Genomic DNA, 16918 nt, shown 5'->3' with positions numbered 1-16918 from the left:
CTGTTTTGGCTGAAAATTTATGATCGTTTAAGCAGCCAAACGAACATGTTGTAGCATGTTGAAGCTGAATATAGCCAGCTCCTGATGCCACAGCTTTACCAAAGTGAGGTGATCATAATTTACCAGCGAGAGATACCCACCCTCCTTTATTACATTGCTGCTCATGGAAGGAACCTTCTGTGTTACTCTTTGCCATCTCTGTCCTAACTCCTGAGAGGCCTACATGATGTAGTTGTGCTTTGTGAAAGAACTATGGGGATTCAGAAATGTGCCTTCAGAGTTCAGACTGTTCCCCTGCATTGCCACTATTTCTTTCAGTCCAGAGCATCCATATCTCAAGAACCCAGTTACCCAACATTACAATAAAGCCAAACGGCACTCCACCACAAGCACCATGAACAATCACAATAACACACAGCACGGAGATAATAGGATTTAGGTAAGGCCACTCTCAATTGGGGTTTCATTTCCCAGCTTTTTAAGACTGACAGTTTCATTGCACAGTTTCATAGACAATCTGAATGGACAGATTTCACACTAGAAGAATTTAGACTATTATGTTACTTTCATACTGGTGTCACATGCCTTCGCATTTCAGAAAACATTCAGATAGATAACATTTAGGGATAGGAGCACATTCAGGCAAATGCAGAAAACATTCTGATAGATTTTCATTCAGATAACATTTAAGCCAATGCAGATAGCATTCAGATAGATTTTTATTTTAGAAAAAAATCAGATAGCCTCTCTCTCAGTTCACTACTTAATCATGACAATGATGATTTTCTCCAACTTCGCATCCTGACTTGACTTAGGTACTCTACCAATTTACTGGCTTTATAGGCAGCAGTCCAGCAGCAGCATCCATCACTGAAATAGCAGTTAACCATATGAGCTACAGAGCTAAGCATGTTCTAATATTGACAGGGGAAAAACAGATAGTCTCAGATTCGAAATATGAGCAACAGAGCTAAGCATATGAGCTACAGAGCAGCAGCAACCATCACTAAAATAGCAGATAACAGTAGATGCACATACAATAGTCTCAGGTTGACACATGACCAACGATTAATAATTTTCAGATAAGGGCCATAACTAAGATTAATTATAGATAACAGAAATTAACTTCTAGTCTGAAACTTGGTTGAAACTAGCTGAAAAACACTGTTCTGGCTGAATTGTTGTGAGAGAAAAATACTGTTTCGACTGAAAAAAGAAGCCGAACAAGCCATTTTTAAGACAAGCGAACGGGGCCTAAAGATGACTCATGACTAATAAATGCTTTGTCTCACCTTATGCTTCTTGTGGGTTCCCAAACAGCTTCTTGTCCATCAAAGCCAATGCTTTGTCTCGACCATTCTTTGCTTCTTGAGTCATCTGACTTGTGTCATCTGAAAATTAGTGCATAATATATGCAGCAACTTGCCATCCACCTTGTGGAAGCTCTGAAAATTAGAAGTACACACAAGCATCAGGTTACTGCTGCCCTGATGCTAGCCACAATTGAGAATTAGATAGGACCAGGAACAACATCAGATATGCCCAACCGGCAAATCAAAAGGGAAATACATACTGTAACTGAAAATTGTCAAGAAAACAGAAAAACAGCACATGGTCTGATAAAGAGGAAGCAAGGTGGATGGCAAGTTGCTGCAGAGGAAGAGGAGAGCAGCAGGTGTGTACCATCTGGTCGTTGGTGAGGAGCGGCACATTAGGGATGGGGCTGAAGCCAGGATGCGCGTCCCTGCCGTGGCCGTAGCTCATCTGCGCCCTGAGCAGTGGTGGACCCAGCCGAAAATATGAGCTAGGGCGGATCGCTACGTACAGATAGAAAACTTGACCGATATACCAGTCTAACTATGTATGTATACCCTATCTATATTGTAATCCAATTACTATACCCCTCTTTACTGAATGCATCATGACCAAAATGTGTTTCTAAGGAGTTTTGCTTAAAAAGAAAGCAATAGAAGAAAAATGTTGCATCCTTAGCCACACTATATTCCAACCAATCATACTGTTGTAACCAATCATACTGTTGTAACCAGTCACTTGCGGAATTGTACTAGGAAAAAAGCTTTTCAAATCTGCAAAACCAATTAACCATTGAATTGATTTCACTAGTCAGAGATCAATCTTTATCTATTTATTTGACTAATAATTTACAATGGATAATGGATTAAGGGCAGCACCTATTTTCTTATACCGCTTCTGGCTCAGTGGAGTTGGAGCTGCCGACTTCCTCGCCATGCTAGACGCATCGCCGGCTCTAGCTTCATCTCTTCCCCCAATCGCTTCATCTCCTCTCCCATCCATCTTCTACTGCCTGTTGGGTGATGGCGTCCTCGCTCCTCGGCCGCCCGGGCATAGCCGCGCAGCCGCGCGCAGGGCTGCTCGCCGCCGCTCGCTGGCCACCGGCGTAGGGGGCTAGGGGCTAGGGACGAGAAGCCGGAGAGGGGAGCCAAGGAGCATGGCCTGCCGGCCTGGAGCAGTGGAGCGCTGTCGCCGAGCTCCTGAGCTGCTATGCGAGCGATTGAGCGAATGTGCGTGCGCCCCTGGTCCCTCCAACTTGTCTTGCGCCACCGTCCTATAGGCCGAACTCGCCCTCCAGGTCGTTGACGTCGTCCTCCTTCTCGTCGCCCGCAACACGTGAGCAGCCCTCGCGGCGCTCGTACTCATAGCAGGCACGGCAGTTGGTGGTGGGCACCGGCTTGCCGAGCCCGCCCTCTAGCTTCGCCACCACAGACCACCGCGTCCATGGACACGCGCACCTCGCCACCCTCACCCCCCGGACAGCGGGGACAACCACCGCCGCCGCGATCGGTAGCGTAGTAGCCGCCGCGGCCTCCACGTGCTCGATTGGGAAGCTGAGGGCTGGTGAGAAGGGGTCGGGCCCGGATCTCGACGTAGACGATGCAGGAGCGACGCAGCGCATCGAGGACCTCCCGTCGACGGATCAACGGCGGCAGATGACGGCAGCACAGAGACGGATAATACAGAGACGACAGCGAATGAACCCTAACAAGACGAAAATATTCATCTTTTTTTAAAAACAAATATTCATCTAACTATAGTACTTAAATCATACATCCCAACTATACTACTCAAAACATTATTTTTACAATTATGGATTTACCGTTTTACCCTTGATTAAAAAAATTAACTACAAAAAAGGAATTGCCACTCTTTTATTTGAAGTCCTAATCCTCAGGCGTTGGGAGGCGTTACGGCGCATATGGACCCACCGATCATAGACACCTCTAACGCCTCCCTCATTGACGCCTCTCAACGCCTTCCCTCGTATGGGCCCACCAATCATAGACACATCTAACGTTTTCTGACGCCTCCCCAACCATAGTAAAAAAGTTCTAAGAACAAAATGCCTGGAAATCGATGGTGCAAGCTAGGGTTGGGTTTATGAGATGTATATTGCTATAACAAGTTAAGAAGATTTGCATCCGAAGTTTACCTAATTTGCATTAATATCAGGACTTGAGGAGACTCAAAAATGCATAAATTGATCAAGGATGACAAGTAACTGAATTCGCAAAACCAATGTTACATGACAGGGGAACAGAGCACAAGTGCATTGAATTCCAATTTCTGAATTCTCGGTACTCCTATAAGAGCAACACAGACCAGAGACCAGAAAATACCATGCACATGTGCGCAGGTCAGATATAATAAGCACAAAATTTTTACTCTCCGGTTGGATTACATGTTTGACTCCTCAAGAAGCGAGATGTGCACTTATTTTGATACTGAGAGAGTACATCTGAATGACTGCAGTAACTTGCAGGATCTCCTACTGAAGTATTGTTCAATGTTCATGACAAGAAATCAACAGGGAGCCATCTAATATGAGAATGAACAAGTGATCCTAACCAATCTCTTGTAAGATGATACTGCTTTCTTTCATTATCAACTACAAGATGCAAAATTCCAGATTCTCAAAATCTCCAGAAATGGAGGGTACATAATTCTTCTGTGGAAAACATGGCAGAGATTTTTAACCACAAACCATCAGACAATTGGTGTAACCATTTACTCGGGCAGTCTGGCCTTCCAAGTTATTTAAAACGTGTAACTAGTATTTTCATATTTCTTCAAGGGCGCATGCTCTTTGATCTATAGATAAACTGTGTCCTTCGCTGAGTTGAGCATAGCAGTCAGCCAGTCACATTGTTTGGCCAGGACTACATAACAATCAAGGGTGTAACGCCTAAGTGGGAAAAGAAGTAAGTGTATCCACATAGATCATTCAGCAAATAGGCTTACGTAATGTAAACATCCTCAAGAATATCAGGTGTTGAGTTAAATCTTCAGCTATTCCTTAGATTTGGTTCTACTATCGTGTCGTTGTAAGTGATTTTTTCTCAAACACGCCTCGTTGTAAGTAAATTGTTACGGTAGAAGAATGGTGGCAACCTGTAAGGTTTTTTGTTATATGGATATCCTGACAACTTCCCCTGAACTAATTTTATTCAAGAGAGGGAAAAATATATCTCCTGAACTAACTATTCGAAGTAACCTCCTGAACTAACTAATAATCATTTCTTTCAACACCTCCTGAACTATCTACTTCTAACAAAAGCAGGTGCTATAATAAGATGAATTAACAATGTGACTGAAGTACTGAACTTATGAAAAGAGATCCAACATGTTAAGACAATAGCACAATAAGATCTTAGTAGTTTGAAGTTGGTTTCACACACCATGATACATCGATACCAATGAGCAACTTTATGAATAGCTTGTTGGTTGAAGACAAGCTCACCAGAGATAAACTAAATTTGTAATTCCATACACATAGATGTCCTCATTATTGTTGCGATGTCATAGTAATATTCATATACCAAGAAAGAAGCAAAATTAGATCAACCAAGGTCTAGAAAGGAGCATAGCCCATAGACAAACCATCCATAATCCCTTACGGGCAGGATGGGCACTATCTATTTTTATAGCAACACTTAACAAGTGTATTCTATACCCCAATCAACATAAAAAATAACTGGTAATATACTGTGTTTCAATACTCGTTGCTGAACAACATATTGTTTACAGAAACGAAATTAAAAATTAAGAAATAGCACCCTCAGAAATCAAGCATACCATGACTTATTTCAAGTCAGACTCGGATGTTCTTGAGGTGGTTTGGCCATGTCCAAAGAAGACCTCCAGAGGCACCAGTGCATTGTGGAGTCCTAAGTCAAGCTAATAATATAAGGAGAGGTAGAGGAAGACCAAAATTGATATGGGAGAGACAATAAAAAGATATTTAAAAGTTTAGGATATACCTATAGATCTATGTTTGAATAGGAGTACTTGGAAAGCAGCTATTGAAGTGACTTGGGGCTCTTGGTGGGTTTCAACTTTAGACTACCCCAACTTGCATGGGACTTAAAGACTATGTCGTTGTTGTAGACTCGGATGTTCTACATGATTGGAAAGAATTGACAACCAGCATCAACACAGGCTGGGGAAGACCCAGACTGGAGGTCTGATAGGTGAATTGTTGTTCAGGGGTGGTGCACCTGGATAATCAGCATAGCGAACATCGCAAGTTCCATCAGCCAAGGAGTACTCATGCCATTCACCCAAGCGCGGCCCAGCTGCATATAAGCAATCCCCTCGGATTCCTGGGTAATCTGGACCAATACAGGCTGCAAATCCGAAGAAACCAAGAAACAGTGTCCGCCCGCCTAAGCTCGTGATCGAAACCCACTTCCCCACCTCAAACACCCACCGATAAACACGGTACACCATCATCTCCGTGTGATCCTGACTGATGAGCAACACATCACCCCCGCACTCTCCGAGCGTGAACTGTCCTCCCGCCGGCTTGCTGTCGTCATCCACCTCCTCTCCTAGAAACGACAGTTCCAGCAAACTATCAGACAGTTCGACTGTGGCAAGACGGAGGCCATTTACCAGGGCGTAGAGGGTGCCATCGACGAAGAGCATATCGTCAACAACGTGGGGCGCGTCAGCGGTGGCCACGCGCCAGAGCGCGTCCCCAGGGTGGCAGTGCTGGACGTTGGGCCTGCCGGGCAGGAAGAGGACGGCGGCCAAGTCGTCGGAGATGATGACGCGGGTGAACGGCGCGGGGACCTTGGGGAGGCGGAGCTGCTCGCCGGAGAAGAGGTGGAGGAGCAGGAGCCTCGGGGGGTAGTGGGAGGACGCGGTGGTGGCGGTGACGAGGTACCCGTGCGCGTAGTGGAGGGTGCGGCGGGATGGGGGCAGGTGATGGCCCCAGGGGAGGCGGAAGCGGTGGAGGCGGCGGAGCGAGAGGTGGAATAACGCCTCGGAGAAGGAGGGGAAAAGGGCGACGAGGAGGAGCGGGGACTGGCAGGCGAGGGCCCCGCGGGACGGCGGGAGGACGGCGCGGTAGGAGGCGCGCAGGGCGAAGAAGTCCTCGAGGGAAGTCAGGCGGGAGGTGATGTCGGGGATGAGGTCCAGCGGAGGGGAAGGCGAGTGCAATATAGCGGCTTCTGGATTTGAGAAGGACGTCGGCGAGGCGTTGGGCGTGGCAGCCGACGGTGAGTGCCGCCGCCGGCGCTTCTCCGTCGCCATTTCTATCGCCTGTTTTGGTCTTTCCCCCTTTTTTTCCCCTTCCTTTTCCCCTTTCCGAAGTTCGTTTGAGAAAAAAAAACCGTGGTCTTTTTCCGTGAAGACTGAAGACTAGTCAACGAACCGCGGGCAATAGACGGCCCACGGGTCGACAGCACTAGAATGGCCTGTCTGCCTCCACAGGCTAGTATTGGCCTATGGGCCTTGACCTTGCACTTACTATTTTGGGTGCCACTAATGGCCTTTTATCTCACTGCAAGAATTTTAGCATGTTACTAATATTGGGCATCCTCCAAGAAATAGAAGCCACAAACATTCTGCCAGCCTACAAACTCCAGAAGGCCAGAATTATCTGAACTCTAAATATTGTATAAAAAAGAAACCTGAATTCTGAATAAGAATCATGTAACCTTTCATATTCAAAGTGTGATGTTACAGCTGAATTCATACACACAGGTGTATTGGACATACCAAACATTTACACACAACATTGCAAGTGCCAGAGGCAAAAAAAAAACAAGGAAAAATGTCATTCTTCGCTTTTCAACAGCTGCTGTGTCGGAGCTGACAGTGACGCATGGGAACCAATATCTTCGCTTGCCGTCCCTATGGCCATCGTCGATCATAGCAAGCCCCTCCTGCTCAATCAGGAAGAGTTACACTTCCGCAAGGTTGAAATCAGATCATTTTCATATTGTCATGTACTCCAACAACGAATTTTATGCTTGCTTCAAATGTGAACACAAGCCCATGTCCACAGGCATGCATGGATGCATTATGTATCTACATGGATGACTCCAACAAATTGCAAAGATCAACTATGGGTGGATTCATCGCCACGAAACATGTATTAACAATAACTGATATCGTTTTCTTTTAGCACAGAAAAGATCCATACAGGATGCTGTTGTCATAAGGAAACTCAGGAAGCAGTATTACCTTCAGCAAAGTTTCAAGGGCATCAATTGCACGCCCAGTAGACCATGAGAATTCCCTTTCGACTTGTTCTACCGTGACATAGCCCTCAGCCTATATGCCAATGATGTTATAAGCAGAGAGGAGCCTAATAAGAAATTTAAAGCTTCAAACCTACTCTTGTTTACTAATATATATAGCTGCTATAAATGGGCCTTTGTTTGCCAACATGATAATATTGGCATTGCTTCTATAATGTACAGACATCAAATATTACAAGTACAAACCTGAGCTAGCCCAAGTATCCCACTGTGGTCTTTATTTAATTCGGTAGGAACTGAACGCACAAGCTTCCTCCTCCCAACAGAAATTACTTCAAAACCACTGCCAAGGACCTGTGAATCCACAAAGGATTAGGTGAGGTACATATCTTACTGAGTATATCAAATTCGTTTGTACTGAACTAACATCTGTTAATTAAAGTACAAACTCATAGAAACAATCTACATGCAATTCCAAAGTTCCAAGATAAATCATAAATGGATCATTGAAGCTTCATAGTCTTACTTTTAGCTTGCTTATAGCACGTAAACAGTCATCTTCAGATAATGATTCAAGGGTAGCTTTTCTCTTCTGACCAAGCAGTTTGCGGAGATCCAATAAATCAATCAGGCCACCATTATGCGATCTGGTTGCAATGCATATGACAAATTTAAAGAGAACTGAATAGACATGTGTTATTAGTAGGGATATATCTCAGAGTTTTATGGCCTCTGTTGTTTCCTCTCTCCAGTGGTTTGTTGTACTGCAACCTGCACGCACGCCTGTAGGCTGTACTGTAGCCTGCGGTCTGCCTTTCGGCAGCTGATAAATCGCTTTGCTGTGAAAGAAAAATACTGAGCTGATAATGTCTCCCTCCGATGCCTCCTGCTGGCTACCCTCGTGCTGTAGTTCGCCTATGTAGGGATCCAAATCGCTATTCTCGGAGGCGCGACGCAGTGGCTGTGGGCGGTGCGAGCGCGACGCAGCGGCGCTGGGGTTGGACGGCGGCGGCTGCTGGCTTGAGTCTTCGACTAATGAGCGTGGACCATAGGAAGACTCGAAGCACAACTTGACACCTAAACCTAACGTAAATGGGCCTCCAGCCCGGTGTGAAACAATGGCAACAAAAAAAACTTCAAAAAATCAGGGGAAAATGGCAAAAAAAATCAGTCGACAATGGCAAAACAAAAGATTCGATCCGTAACTAGGTTCCGAGTACGTCGTCCCGATCACGATCGCATCCCCGAACCAAACGTTCTAAAGAGATATACTCCTCCGAACCAGAAACTTAAAATTGACGATCCACGTACCACATTCCTCGTACCTACGTACCGAAAACTTTTGTGACTGTGCATAGGTCTTGTTTAGTGCACCCTCTAGTACCGGAGCGGGCGAGGCCGCACCAAACTACCACACCTGTAGGAACACTTATGAACTTCCATATGGGAAGCTGGAGCCGTTTTGGTGGTCGGAGTTGGAGCATCAAAAACTAGCTCCACCAAAGAGCTCCGACTTCTCTACAAAACGCGCTCGTACTCCCTTTGTCTAATTAGGGCAGTTGCAACCGCAAGTCTTTTTTTTAAACCAATGCTAGTTTTTTATAACTTATTATATTGGCTCTATTCTGCAGCACTACTTCAGCAGTATTTTTCAACGAATGAACAATGTTTTTCTCTCACAACAAATCAGCATAAACCAAAATTCAGCAAAGCGAATAGGGCCGTTGTTGTTAACTTATTTATAAAGAATAGTCTTATTTAATTTATCCAATATCATTATAAGTCTCATTTATCATATATATATATATATATATATATATATATATATTATTTTCCTCACATATTCTATTTTGTTCTTCTCTACATCATTCTTCACCCCATCCCCATGGGCAGGGCACGTGGAAGGTGGCGACCGACGACACCAGGGTAGCCTGGTGGCTGGTGGCGGGAGCCACACCTCCACCCGTGCAAGGTTGTGACCTGCGGGGGGTGGGGGGGGGGGGAGCATCCTCCAGATGCCGGCCCATGGTGGAGTGCCGATGACAAAGCTGTGTTCCACGCCGCCGGCAGGCAAGCCGCGGGCAACTCCACTGCCACTCGCGCTCCACCGCACCGATTGTCCGGTGACAAGGTCACTTAAGCGATCTAACTTTGTATGCATTACTATGATCGAGTGAAGATTGAAAGTTGAGAGAAAAAACTTTAAAAAATGGTTTGAAAATGCTAACTAATGCTTAAAAGTGTTAATCATCCCATGGGAGATCATTTGGAGTTGGCATTCTTTGGAAAAAGGTTTTTTGGTGTGCTCCTAACAGTGGGATGGTTCTTGGATTGGACTTATATGTTGATCGTGTTTTGGATCAAATATTCAAGTGGCATGTGTGGCCTTTTGAATAAGCTTTCTAAAAAGTTCAGGATCATCGAAATTGGACTTTGGAGCTAAGAGTTACAACCATTTTATTGAGTAGTGATCAGGCCGAAACCTTACATGGCGGTGGGACCGCCAGACATGGTTTGTTGCTGTGTGAGAGTGTCGGACCGAGTTATGGGTCCGACGAGGACAGTCATACTAGTCCTATGCTCAAATGAGCACTCTGGAACCTCTCTGGTGTTAAAAAAAAAGGCCCTCCCTGGTGTGCACCAGACTCTATCATCGGACCGGACCCTCTCTGGTGTGGCGGCATCGAGGCGGTGCCCAGGTGCGCCGAGTTGGGGATTGGAAGGTCGGAGGGAGCTCGAGGCTTGGGCTTGGCAACCGGTTGGAGGCAGGCGGCGTGGGCGGGAGTCGCTGAGGTACGCCGCCGCCTCGCTATGGGGCATGAGGAGCAGGTGGACGTCGTGGATGAACCGGCGGTGGCGGCGCCCTCGGACGCGGTTGAGCGCATCATCGGCTGCGGAGAGCAGGGCGGGGGTGGAAGCTGGGGGCGTGCGCGGGCGGGCGGTGGTTCTGCTAATTGCGCGGGGGAGCTGCCACTAGTACAGAAACAAGCTGTACCCCCGGTTGGGAAACCCCTTCAGTTCCGGTTTCCCAACCGGGAGCACGAATCCGGGACTAAAGGGCCCCTCCTTTAGTCCCGGTTTCTCGTCCAGGACTAAAGGTCCACCTTTAGTCCCGGTTGGTAATACCAACCGGGGATAAAGAGGCCTCTCGGCCTGGCCACGTGGGCCGGCCCTTTAGTCCCGGTTGGTATTACCAACCAGAACTAAAGGTTTTCTTTTTTTTTATTTCTATTTTCAATTGATGATTCATTTTGGTTTCCGAATAGGTTTTCGAATACGCATATTCTACGCTGCTAATAATATACGTATTCTACACGCTTATAATGTTCGAACATTTTATACAAACTAAAGTATAAAACTAACGTATATATTACATGCATATACACATATTGTACGTTATTTTATGTACATAATATATATATATATATATATATATATATATATATATATATATATATATATATTACAAATAAAGCTTGTATTGTATATTCTATCATATCCTTGGGACTTCCAAAAACTGTTGGAGACAGCAACCGGAACTTCCAAAAACTATCGCTGACCATGCGAACAACAACTAGCAAACACACTGTGGGTTGCGAGCTCATCGCTGCAGCCGGAATCCATTAATGCATCCCCCGCACAAAGAATTGACCGATCTGCATACAAGGATTAGTGCAAAGAATTAACCAATCTCCCCATAAAAAATGAATAATCTTTCTTGTTCTTCACATTAAATGTTTCATTCATTCATGCAACCGCAACAAGAATATAAAGGAAAAAAATACATTACTCTGACAAAGTTTCAAAGTTTTGGCCAACAAGATTAGGAATTTTACTGGTGTACTCACCTCACTTATCCAAGCACGACTTTAAGGCTCCACGGGGCTTTGTCTTCCTGACTTGCCGCAAGCGCTGCATGCATGGACTCCGTGAGAGCGACCACAGCACACATCACCTGGCCGAAAATAGCCAGATCCACTACACCTAGAGTGCCGCTGTCGCAAGAGCTTGCGCCACGAACTCGCTGGAGACGCAACTCCTAGGCCCGCGTGACGCCATCGCCGCACGGCCGGTGCGCCGCAAGCCGGCGTGCAGCCGTCGTCGCAGCTCGGCTCGCACAATGGCGCACAGCTTCGAAAAGGAGATCAGGTGGATTCGAGATTGAAGAGAGAGAGTGAAGACTAAAGAGAGGATGAGATGCAACACTGGCGTGAGGATGTTGAGAAGATAAGGATGAAGAAGAGGAGAGAGAAACTGTTGTAGGCGGTAAAATTTTTGCCAAGGAAATTTTTGGAAGTCCCGCGTTCAACAAAAACTATTGGAGACAGCAACCGAGACTAAAGGTCATTTTCTAGTCCTGGACGAAGCCTCCAGCCGGGAGTAGACTTTTACTCCCAGTTGGAGGGACCAACCGGGAGTAAAACTTAACCTTTAGTTCCGGTTGGTAGCTCCAACCGGGACTAAAGGTCAGGGGACCTTTAGTCCCGGTTGGAGCTACCAACCGGGACTAAAGGTTTCTCTAGTCCCGAGCGCGAAAAATACCGAAACTATAGCCAAATTTCGAAGTTGATCAAAAGTCGTTTCTCTACTAGTGTGCGGAGCTAGGCATCGTGCGCGCGTGCGCGGTTTTGCGGTAGAGAGCGCAGGCGGGGCGAAACGCGTGGCGTGGGGCTGATTAGCGAGATGATTACGTACGAGAGGGGTGAAGCGATCAGTAGTAATCAGACGATGACCTTCGGATCTTTTTAGTTATAGAGATAGAGATATAATAAAGATTACAGGGATATCCAAACAGGGTCTAAGAGAATGATTGAATCCGCTGTGATTATAGTAATAATCAGTTAATTTAATTGTGATTCAAACCGGTTAGATTATGAGGTGGATATCTTACTCAGAATACCATATCATAATCTACCTCAACCGTGTTGTTTTGTGCTTATACGAGCGCTTGTCACTTGTACCAAGAATAATCCATCCCTATAATTCACAGATCCAAATACTATCTAGATAATAATAATAATTCTATATATAATTCGGATTATAATAATCCAGCTGTCATGTGATCCCAACGGTTCGGAACATTTGAGATCACAATTGCGTCGTGTTCGGTTGGGTTTAGCCTTTACTAGCGGCTTGCGCCACACGATCGCGTTGTGCTGGGTTGGGTTTAGCCTCAGCCCTCAGGCTGTTCAGCTGCAAGTATTGCAGCTTATTTGCAGCACCAGCAGCTGTAGGTTCTCTCTGCTGGCTGGCTGTCTTTTTGCTGCAAATAAGTTACTAGCTTGCGCCACCGCTCCATAATGTACCGTACACACACACCTCCGAATGAATACAATTGAGCCGTGTATGTATAGACACTTTCACTTGTCTTGAAAGCAAAGAACAGGGAGCATATATAAAGTACTCCCCACATGTAGCCATAGCCCTAGGTCATGCCGAATCCCACGTCCCTTCACCATTGCTGCGTCACAAAGCCAAGCCCCGGAGGGTGTGGCTGGTAAAGCGATTCATCAAATTATTAGAGCACGGGCAGAGAAAGGGAACAAAAAAAGGCAGGGCATCACCGCATCAGCAATGGAGCATCCCGCTGCCCGTGTGATCCATCCATCATCCGACGTAGCGTAGGGGCGTTCATGGTCCCGCCCCACGCCGAGTCACCGCCGTGTCTTCGCACCAGCTGACTGCTAAAATCCATCGCCCTGCCATATATAGCCGGCTTGTCGTCCCACTCCCACCGCCCAAGCTTCGGCTACGTGATCGATCCGATCCGCCGCGGCGTGATTGCGCCTAGCGCGTACGACGACACCGCCCAACGCCATCCTCCCGCCGCTTCGTGCGGTGCCGTCCTACCCATGGCCTTGCACGCGCAGTACCACGCCCTCCCACATGACCTCCGCGCCATCACCACCAGGTTCGTCTTCCCGAATCCGTCCTCTGAATCCTCTTCTCTCCTATTTATATACAGTATATCATTTGTCCACCATCGCTGAAACCACCGGAACGTCGCCGCGGTCCATCTTCATCACCCGTGTGCGTCTTGTTCCGCAGCTGGCCAGCGCTGGACAACGACGCCACGAGCGCATCGGTGTTCCTCGTCACCGACCCCGCAACCGCAGCTGGCGGCGGCAACACGGTGCTCAGCGACCTCACCTGCAACGGCAGCAACAACCACGACAGAGGTTGCCTCGGCAAGAGGAAGCGCGCGCGGGTGACCATGGACCTGCAATGCAAGGCCAGCGCGCTCTGCTGCCCCCGAGGCCGGTGCCGGTGCCGCAGGCGTTGGCGTCCGCGCGGGACGTGCAGAGCAAGGCGCTCTGCTCTGGCGCTGCGTCCACCAGTGGGCGCCCGGCCAGCAGCGCCGCGCCAGTGGTAGGGCCTCCTCTCGCAGCTCTATCCCGAGGTCTCATATACCGTTTTCTTGGTTGGTCTGTGCGCGACAGACTGAGCGGCTGCGGGCGGGACTCCAGGACGAGCGGCGCAGGCACGCCCGCGCCGTGCTGTCGGCGGTAGAATGCGCCGCGACGCGGCACCTGAGGGCAGCTGAGGCCGAACTGGAGCGCGCGCTGGCGCGCAACGCGAAGCTCGACGAGAGGCTCCGGCAGACCAAAGCCGAGGGGCAGGCGTGGCAGGACATCGTCAGGAGCCACGAGGGCGTCGCCGCGGGGCTTCGCGCCACGCTCAACAACCTCATGCAGTCGCCACGCGCTGGCGCTGAGGGCGACGTGGAGGACGCGCAGTCATGCTGCTTGGAGTGGAAGCAGGAGCAGGGCGAGGGCGCCCAGGCGTCCGGCGGGCGGACGAGGGCGTGCAGGTGGTGCGGCGAGGCGGAGGTGTGCGTGCTGCTGCTGCCGTGCCGGCACCTGTGCCTGTGCCGTGGGTGCGAGGCGGGCGTCCAGGCATGCCCCGTGTGGACGTCCTCCAAGAACGCCTCGCTCCACGTCCTCCTCTCCTGAATCATGATTGATCCGCGGCCCATGCCAGCGCATTTGCTTCGAATTTAGATGGTTTTACTTGGGTACCGTTATAAAAATTTATAATTACCTATAAGTTATTAAAAAGTTTAAGCGGTCACAAGTGTCACTGGTCTAAACTTTTTTTTTTTTGCCCTTCCCGTAATTTCGTCCATCTCTCATCTGGTTTTTATCGTCTGATTGCCTTGACGTGTGGATCCGGCAATAAAGATGTCCAAAATATCCTTTTTCCCAGACTCTCTCTTCCGGTCTTCTCTCTCCCATGGCAAAAGGGGTATCTCTTCATTTGAATTATTTTATCTCGCCAATCTTTCAAATATAACTCCAGTAATTCTATATGGTCCAACTTCACAAAGACACCATATGTTGGTGCATTCCAGCTTTACTTTTCTCTTCGGCAGGCAGCGGCGATGAACGCGCGCCGCGCGGCATGGGATGGATGGCCGACGGACTAGCCAGGTTTGGCGGGCGAGGTAGCCATGGTGTTGGATTAGCTGTGGCACTTCCCCCGACGACAACGAAGCCAAGGACGGCACAGGCACCACCCGCGGCGAGGCAGGGGGACACGGGGAGGCAGTCGCGTTGGGTAGCACGCGAAGGCCAGACATGCTTGTCCTTCCGAAATGCCTTCTGGCACCCGCTAGATGTGGCTAGGAGTGCCGCCAGCGCGCGTGCCGTGGCGTCGCGCTCGACTGCGGGCTTCGCCTCCAGCATCTAGACCAACCGCGGGATGGCGTCCACAACGACGACTTCGTGGTACCAGGCGTCAGGCGACGTTGCCCTAGTCACTGGTGTTCCCGCAGAGCGCTGCCCAGCGCGGCGGCCACAGTGCGAGGATGCGAGGGTGGCCAGCGCGGGCACGGCCCGCTCGTGGAGGGCGCTGCCACAATGGAGACGGCCACGGCTATGGAGGGCGCTGGCAGCGCGGGCGTGGAATTTGGGATGCGGTGCACGGCCCACCAGCGGCTCAGGTCGACGGCCGAACCTATATACTAATAATGAGAGATTAATCGAGAAAGAACGAAAACTCTGTGATTAGTTTAATGAAGTTGAAGAATTAATGCAAGTGTTCTGAATCATGGTACGACTACGAGTGGCTCGTTCGGGCTGCGGCGACATGCCCTGGTTTCCCCCGCCCCCTGCTGCAGGGCCTCGATATCCTCTAGCGCGGCGACGACGTCGTCCATGGAGGGGCGGCTCTTTGGGTCACCGGTGAGGCACTTGCCGACGAGGAGCATGGCCTGGAGCGTGGAATTGGTGTGGTACTGGCCCGGAGCGTGTCCCGCGGCTCTACGCGGCTCGTCGACCTCGCTGGCCTCCGCGATAACTCCTAGGGCGCAGCACGCCATGCGCCACCACCCACATCCTCACTGACCTTACAACGCCCCATGCGCCATGACCCACATCCCCACCGCCGCTCGGGCCAGGCGCAACACACCAGCAAGCACGCGTGCAATGCCGCGCGAGCGGCCGGAGCGAGCAGCAGAGTGGAACTCTACCTTGCTATGTCGATCTCGCTTGATGACCTTATAGCAACTCCAGCAGATCCCCTATTTGAGCCCCTATAACTAAATATGGAGGCTCTGGCAAAAAAACATAGCTCCAACAGAGTCTCTTCTAGACCCCCCAATTTGGGGTGGACACCCAAATCTTCCCCAAGGACCTGATTCCTGTTGGCCCAACACGGCCGCCTCTATCCGTGCAAGCGCTACTCCTTCCCTCCACGTGCATGCGCTGCTCCAACCTCTACTCCATCTTCCTCCGTGGTCACACCTCCTAGCGCGGTAGTGCCCCTCCAGCAGCTCTCCCCTCCCTCCGATGGTCGCACCTCAGGCCTTAGCGGCTCCTCCCCTCGTCATGTGGCCCTAGCCACGGAGCTGCAGCCCAGCTGCGCTCCCCTCTGTCGTGCTCTTGCCCTAACAAGAGCTCCTCCCGACACAATGGCTAGGCTCCTCACCGTCTGGATGTCCACCCCCCCCCGGCGCGAGCTCCTCCCCTCTAGGCGTAGTGGCCTCCTGAAAGCTCTAGTTTGGTTTTGGTGAATTGATGAAACCCTAAGTGCTAACCTAGTTTATCAAGTGATCATGAGATAGGTAGCACACTTCAAGTGGAGAAGCTAATGAAGATCATAGCATGACAATGGTGATGGCATGGCGATGATCAAGGGCTTAAACTTGAAAAGAAGAAAGAGAAAAACAAAAAGCTCAAGGTAAAGGTATAACTTGTAGGAGCTATTTTGTTTTGGTGATCAAGACACTTAGAGAGTATGATCACATTTAGGTTTGATAGCCATACTATTAAGAGGGGTGAAACTCGTATCGAAATGCGGTTATCAAAGTGCCACTAGATGCTCTAACTCATTGCATATGCATTTAGGATCTAGTGGAATGCTAACACCCTTGAAAATGTTTGTGAAAATAT

At 48.9% G+C, this 16918-nt stretch overlaps 2 protein-coding genes and 1 pseudogene across 6 annotated transcripts; 1 reads left to right on the top strand and 2 right to left on the bottom strand.

Moving 5' to 3' along the window:
- Positions 1 to 749: 749 nt before the first annotated feature.
- LOC136540516 (uncharacterized) lies at positions 750 to 6677 on the bottom strand. 5 transcript variants are annotated; one of them, XR_010779986.1, is made up of 5 exons: positions 5298 to 6677; positions 5113 to 5204; positions 1684 to 1771; positions 1293 to 1445; positions 750 to 870 (listed from the first exon to the last, which is right to left on the bottom strand). XR_010779986.1 is itself a non-coding variant. In XM_066532518.1 (2 exons), exons 1-2 carry the CDS (start codon positions 6571 to 6573, stop codon positions 5401 to 5403), a joined length of 1074 nt encoding a protein of 357 aa, XP_066388615.1. In that variant the 5' UTR covers positions 6574 to 6677; the 3' UTR covers positions 3864 to 5400. The 5 variants fall into 5 exon arrangements, 1 of the variants encoding a protein (XP_066388615.1); XR_010779985.1 differs by lacking the exon at positions 1684 to 1771 and having other exon boundaries at positions 5113 to 6677; XR_010779988.1 differs by lacking the exons at positions 750 to 870; positions 1293 to 1445; positions 1684 to 1771 and having other exon boundaries at positions 3864 to 5214; positions 5298 to 5435; positions 5535 to 6677.
- A 164-nt stretch (positions 6678 to 6841) lies between these two features.
- On the bottom strand, positions 6842 to 10346 carry LOC136537392 (vacuolar protein sorting-associated protein 22 homolog 1-like). The gene is made up of 5 exons (XM_066529380.1): positions 10283 to 10346; positions 8053 to 8240; positions 7773 to 7880; positions 7510 to 7599; positions 6842 to 7208 (listed from the first exon to the last, which is right to left on the bottom strand). Exons 1-5 carry the CDS (start codon positions 10344 to 10346, stop codon positions 6990 to 6992), a joined length of 669 nt encoding a protein of 222 aa, XP_066385477.1. The 3' UTR covers positions 6842 to 6989.
- A 2973-nt stretch (positions 10347 to 13319) lies between these two features.
- Positions 13320 to 14480, top strand: LOC136540515 (probable BOI-related E3 ubiquitin-protein ligase 2; annotated as a pseudogene).
- The last annotated feature ends 2438 nt before the right edge of the window (positions 14481 to 16918 follow it).

The sequence above is a fragment of the Miscanthus floridulus genome, chromosome 2, assembly GCF_019320115.1.
Source record: "Miscanthus floridulus cultivar M001 chromosome 2, ASM1932011v1, whole genome shotgun sequence".
Taxonomy (NCBI): Eukaryota; Viridiplantae; Streptophyta; class Magnoliopsida; order Poales; family Poaceae; genus Miscanthus; species Miscanthus floridulus.
This window is presented reverse-complemented; position numbering and strand designations above follow the sequence as displayed.

Excerpts from the sequence above, each read along its gene's own strand:
- LOC136540516 (XM_066532518.1), bottom strand. The coding sequence starts at position 6,573 with ATGGCGACGGAGAAGCGCCGGCGGCGGCACTCACCGTCGGCTGCCACG. Across the intron at positions 5,436-5,534 it reads TCGCTATGCTGATTATCCAG|AACATCCGAGTCTACAACAA; the intron begins GTGCACCACCCC and ends CCAATCATGTAG.
- LOC136537392 (XM_066529380.1), bottom strand. The coding sequence starts at position 10,346 with ATGCCCCATAGCGAGGCGGCGGCGTACCTCAGCGACTCCCGCCCACGC. Across the intron at positions 8,241-10,282 it reads ACGCCGCCTGCCTCCAACCG|ATATATCCCTACTAATAACA; the intron begins GTTGCCAAGCCC and ends TAAAACTCTGAG. Across the intron at positions 7,881-8,052 it reads GTGCTATAAGCAAGCTAAAA|GTCCTTGGCAGTGGTTTTGA; the intron begins GTAAGACTATGA and ends GTGGATTCACAG.